The sequence below is a fragment of the Argentina silus genome, assembly GCF_951799395.1.
Source record: "Argentina silus genome assembly, chromosome: 2".
Taxonomy (NCBI): Eukaryota; Metazoa; Chordata; class Actinopteri; order Argentiniformes; family Argentinidae; genus Argentina; species Argentina silus.
The window spans coordinates 34,322,181-34,327,180 of record NC_139656.1 but is presented as its reverse complement, the minus strand read 5'-3'; the positions used below and the strand labels follow the sequence as shown (position 1 = coordinate 34,327,180).

Genomic DNA, 5,000 nt, shown 5'->3' with positions numbered 1-5,000 from the left:
GACAGAGGGACGGAGAGACAGAGGAACGAAGGAACGGAGAGACATAAGGACAGAGGAACGGAGGGACGGAGGAACAGAGAGACGGAGGGACAGAGAGACGGAGGGACAGAGGAATAGAGGAACAGAGGAACAGAAGGACAGAGGGATGGAGGGACAGAGGATTGGAGGAACAGAGGGACGGAGGAACGGAGGGACAGAGGGACGGAGGAATGAAGGGACAGAGAGACAGAGGGACAGAGGGACGGAGGAATGGAGGGACAGAGAGACAGAGGGAGGAGGAACGGAGGGACAGAGAGACAGAGGGAGGAGGAACGGAGGAACTCACCTTGAGCTGCATGAACTTCTGGAGCGGCTCGTACCACAGCAGCAGAACCAGGCCCGCCGGAACCACAGCACACAGGAACGTGCTGTCAGTGTAGGGGTTCCGCACTGGGGGGGGTGGGGGGGGAGAGAGAGAGAGATATGAATAATGATAAGTATTAAGGTAACACTGTCCCATCGCTGTATTAGTATTAGGCACTGGAGGCTGTTGGAGGTAGAAAATTGGAGGACAGGCCCATTGTAACGCATAGAGTGGTTCCTCATTCCATTCCATGTGTTTCCTCATTCCATTCCTTGCATTACAATGAGCCCGTCCTCCGATTTCTACCTCCAGCAGCCTCCCCTGGTGTGAGGCTGCTCCTTCCTCACCCACACCGCAGCACCGGCAGCCTTTAGTGTCTGGGATCTTCCCAGACGTGGAGAACTTCCTAAACATACACACACACACACACACACACACACACACACACACACACACACACACACACACAGAGAACACAGCAGATTAGAGAACGTTCTACACACACAGAACACAGTAACAGACCTGATTACACATTAACACTAACATGAAGCGACAGGCAATAAACTTGTTCATTACTCATTACTGTGTTAAACCTGAGGCAAGGCAGGGAGAACTGGCCATCTTCTGAAGGACTAGAAAGCCTTGTTCAACTCTATGTTATCAATGATAATGCTCATCAAACAGGTCAGTCTAGTCTTGTGACTGCCAATAGTCCCTGGTCCTGAAGGATAGATGATTCACTCACTTAGTCAAATATATTTGTTGTAAGTCGCTTTGGATAAAGGCGTCTGCTAAATGCCAGAAATGTAAATGTAGTCACCATGGGAACAGTGAATAAGGGGCCTCAGCCACACCTCTGAAACGGCTCTCTGCCTCTTGATTGGTCGACAGGAAGACTATTGTTAACCACTCCCACTTTCAGGTCACCACACCTTTGGGGTCTCTTGTATAAAATGTGGGTCTCTCAAACATGTCCTTTCATGACCCGGTATACTCGCTGTACCATACAATAAACTTGTTACTTGACTTAAACTTTGGAGCTGCAAGACATCTTATTTCACAAGGGTGAAATTCCTACAATATTATATTCTACATTTTCAGTTAGATCATTGAAAAGCCCCAGGACTGGGCACCCCCCCCCCCAGAGCTTTTCCCTGGCCAGATGTGAGGTGGGCGGTCCTACCTGGAGTTGATCCTCTCTGATAGGCGGTGAGCGTTGATGGACAGGTGTCCCTGCCTCTTCTGCGAGTTCCTGCGCTGGTCGAAGAGAGAGGTCAGACGCTGGGAGCACAGCTGAGACGACTTCCCTGTTGGAGCACAGAGGACAGGACGAGTACCATACACTGCCGTTGTGCCCTTGAGAGCAGTTAGGGGTTAAGTGCCTTGCTCAAGGGCACAATGGCAGTGGTAGGCACCTGGATATGATGCCAGTAACAAACCCTCCAGTCACCAAACCAGCAACCTTCCGATAGCTGGCTGGCCTCTCTAACCTCCAGGCTACCTGCCGCCCCTGATGACTGATGGATAGATGATTCACTTACTTAAACAAATGTATTTGTTGTAAGTCGCTTTGGATAAAGGCGTCTGCTAAATGCCATAAATGTAAATGAAATGTAAGATGGCTGACCCTGTGCCCAGAGCCTGGAACTCTGTTCTCCCTGGGGGAGTGCACGTGGGAGTGTGCACGTGGGAGTGTGCACGTGTGTTGTCAGCTGCAGTTGGCTGCAGTGTGTGTAGTCACTGGTGTCATGATGTACTGGGGGATCTACAGTGCATTCGGAAAGTATTGAGGCCCCTTCACTTTTTCCACATTTTGTTATGTTACAGCCTTATTCTAAAATGGATTCAATTTATTTTTTCCCTCATCAATTTACACACAATACCCCATAATGACAAAGCGAAAACAGGTTTTTAGAAATGATTACTAATTTATTAAAAAATAAAAACCTGAAATATCACATTTACATAAGTATTCAGACCCTTTGCTATGACACTCGAAATTGAGCTCAGGTGCATCCTGTTTCCATTGATTATCCTTGAGATGTTTATACGACTTGATTGGAGTCCACCTGTGGTAAATTCAATTGATTGGACATGATTTGGAACAGCACGCACCTGTCTATATAAGGTCCCACAGTTGACAGTGCATGTCAGAGCAAAAACTAGGCCACGAGGTTGAAGGAATTGTCCGTAGATCTCCGAGACAGGATTGTATTGAGGCACAGATCTGGGGAAGGGTACAAAAACATTTCTGCAGTGTTGAAGGTCCCCAAGAACACAGTAGCCTCCACCATTCTAAAATGGAAGAAGACTTCCTAGAGTTGGCCGCCTGGCCAAACTGAGCAATAGGGGGAGAAGGGCCATCGTCAGGGAGTTGACCAAGAACCCAATTCGTCACTCTGACAGAGCTCCAGAGTTCCTCTGTGGAGATGGGAGAACCTTCCAGAAGGACAACCATCTCTGCAGCACTCCACCAATCAGGCCTTTATGGTAGAGTGGCCAGACGGAAGCCACTCCTCAGTAAAAAGCACATGACAGCCCGCTTGGAGTTCGACAAAAGGAACCTAAAGGACTCTCAGACCATGAGAAACAAGATTCTCTGGTCTGATGAAACCAAGATTGAACTCTTTGGCCTGAATGCCAAGCGTCACGTCTGGAGAACCAGGCACTGCTCATCACCTGGCCCATACCATCCCTACGGTGAAGCATGGTGGTGGCAGCATCATGCTGTGGGGATGTTTTTCAGCGGCAGGGACTGGGAGACTAGTCAGGATTGAGGGAAAGATGAACAGAGCAAAGTACAGAGAGATCCTTGATGAAAACCTGCTCCAGAGCACTCAGGACTTCAGACTGGGGTGAAGGTTCACCTTCCAACAGGACAACGACCCTAAGCACACAGCCAAGACAACGCAGGAGTGGCTTCAGGACAAGTCTCTGAATGTCCTTGAGTGGCCAGCCAGAGCCCAGACACACAAATACAGGTGTGCCAAGCTTGTAGCGTCATACCCAAGAAGACTTAGTCTAGCTGTAATCGCTGCCAAAGGTGCCTCAACAAAGTACTGAATAAAGGGTCTGAATACTTATGTAATACTTATGTATCAGTTTTTTATTTTTAATAAATTAGCAAACACTTCTAAAAACCTGTTTTGGTGTTGTCATTATGGGGTATTATGTGTAGATTGATGAGGGAAAAAATTAATTGAATCCATTTTAGAATAAGGCTGTAACGTAACATAATATGTAAAAAGTGAAGGGGTCTGAATACTTTCTGAATGCACTGTAGTGTTGGTGATGATGGTGTTGGTGATGGTGGTAGTAGTGATGGTGGTGGTGTTGGTGGTGGTATTGGTGGTGTTGGTGGAGGTGGTATTGGTGGTGGCAGCAGTGTTGGCTCACCTGAGATAGACATGAGCACATTGTTCATGACATACAGCCAGCTGCACCTCTGTGGTAGTAACTAGGACACACGCACACACACACACACAAACAAAAAAGCATTTTAAAGAGACAGAACAGCCTTGTAAGAAGAGAGGCCTAAATAGATGCTTGTCCTACAGATTCTTCTCTAGACCGTGTGTGGCCCAGTCTGTACCTTCTCCATGGTGTCTTCATGGAGCTCGTTGAGGTTGAGGGTGTAGACGCCCTCTTCTGCCCCCAGGATGAGGTGCTGATCTGGGGGGAGACAGAGCCACATGCTACTCCCTGAGATCTGGCTGGTTCTACGAGCAGCTGTGGTCACCAGTCGCTGTGGCCAGGCTTACCTTTGGTCTTGGGCAGCACCCATGTGGCAGCAGAGTGCACCTTCAGAGGACAGCCGTTGAACACCTTGGAGAAGCACGCCCCCATCTGGAAGCAGAGCGTCATTACAGCTAACAGGACGCTGCATTGTCACAACACTAGATAGATGTACAATGTTCATGTTGGCGGTGATGGAAACATCTAGACTCACGTGGACTTTGGGTGTGGGAGGAAGTCCATGACAATCCCCTCTCTGAAAAAACAAAACAAAACAGGTCATCTTCATGTCCTGTATACAGAAAACATGTACTGTGTTTAGTCCAGGAGAGGCTGGTGGAGGTAGAAATCGTAGGACGGGCTCATTATTCCTCATTCCATTCCATGCGTTGCTACGAGCCCATCCTCCCATTTCTACCTCCACCAGCCTCCACTGGTATTTAGTCTCTTAATGACTCACTGAGTCCTCTGTGGTCCTCCTGAGCGTGCTCCACTCTGGGGACAGAGGAGGCCTCCTGATCGTGCTCCACTCTGGGGACCTCCCTCCCAGCTTCTGTCCCTCCGCCTCACCACCCTCTGCAGAGACACACAACCAGAAGCGGCCATGCAGGTTACAGTGTAATGATGCTGATTCCATTGTTGTGTGTGTGTGTGTGTGCGTGTGCGTGCGCGTGCATGTGTGCGTGTGTGTGGGTGTGTGTGTGTGTGTGTGTGTGTGTGTGTGGTGCCCTACCCTTCGTGGGAGTGCAGCAGTTGGAGGGCAGGTTGAAGTCGGAGAAGATGGAGCTGTCAGCGAACAGGGAGGAGTTGAAGAGGGAGGAGTCAGACAGGGCGGGGTCCATGGGAGGGGAGGAGTCAGGGTGGACAGCAGATTCCTTAAGGGGGCTAGAGTCAGTGGAGCGGGTGGAGGGGGTGGGGGTGG

At 49.4% G+C, this 5,000-nt stretch overlaps 1 protein-coding gene across 4 annotated transcripts in view; it reads right to left on the bottom strand.

The window, feature by feature from the left end:
* map4k6 (mitogen-activated protein kinase kinase kinase kinase 6) overlaps positions 1 to 5,000 on the bottom strand; it is a 25,271-nt gene that overhangs the window by 5,003 nt on the left and 15,268 nt on the right. For all 4 annotated transcript variants that reach the window (XM_083687282.1, XM_083687283.1, XM_083687284.1 and 1 more), the window contains 9 exons: positions 4,812 to 5,000; positions 4,539 to 4,654; positions 4,293 to 4,334; positions 4,105 to 4,189; positions 3,936 to 4,015; positions 3,740 to 3,800; positions 1,527 to 1,650; positions 691 to 749; positions 326 to 429 (listed from right to left, as the gene is read on the bottom strand). The exon at positions 4,812 to 5,000 is cut by the window's right edge and continues 196 nt beyond it. In XM_083687282.1, coding sequence (XP_083543408.1) covers positions 326 to 429; positions 691 to 749; positions 1,527 to 1,650; positions 3,740 to 3,800; positions 3,936 to 4,015; positions 4,105 to 4,189; positions 4,293 to 4,334; positions 4,539 to 4,654; positions 4,812 to 5,000 — 860 coding nt within the window. The remainder of the gene's footprint in view (positions 1 to 325; positions 430 to 690; positions 750 to 1,526; positions 1,651 to 3,739; positions 3,801 to 3,935; positions 4,016 to 4,104; positions 4,190 to 4,292; positions 4,335 to 4,538; positions 4,655 to 4,811) is intronic.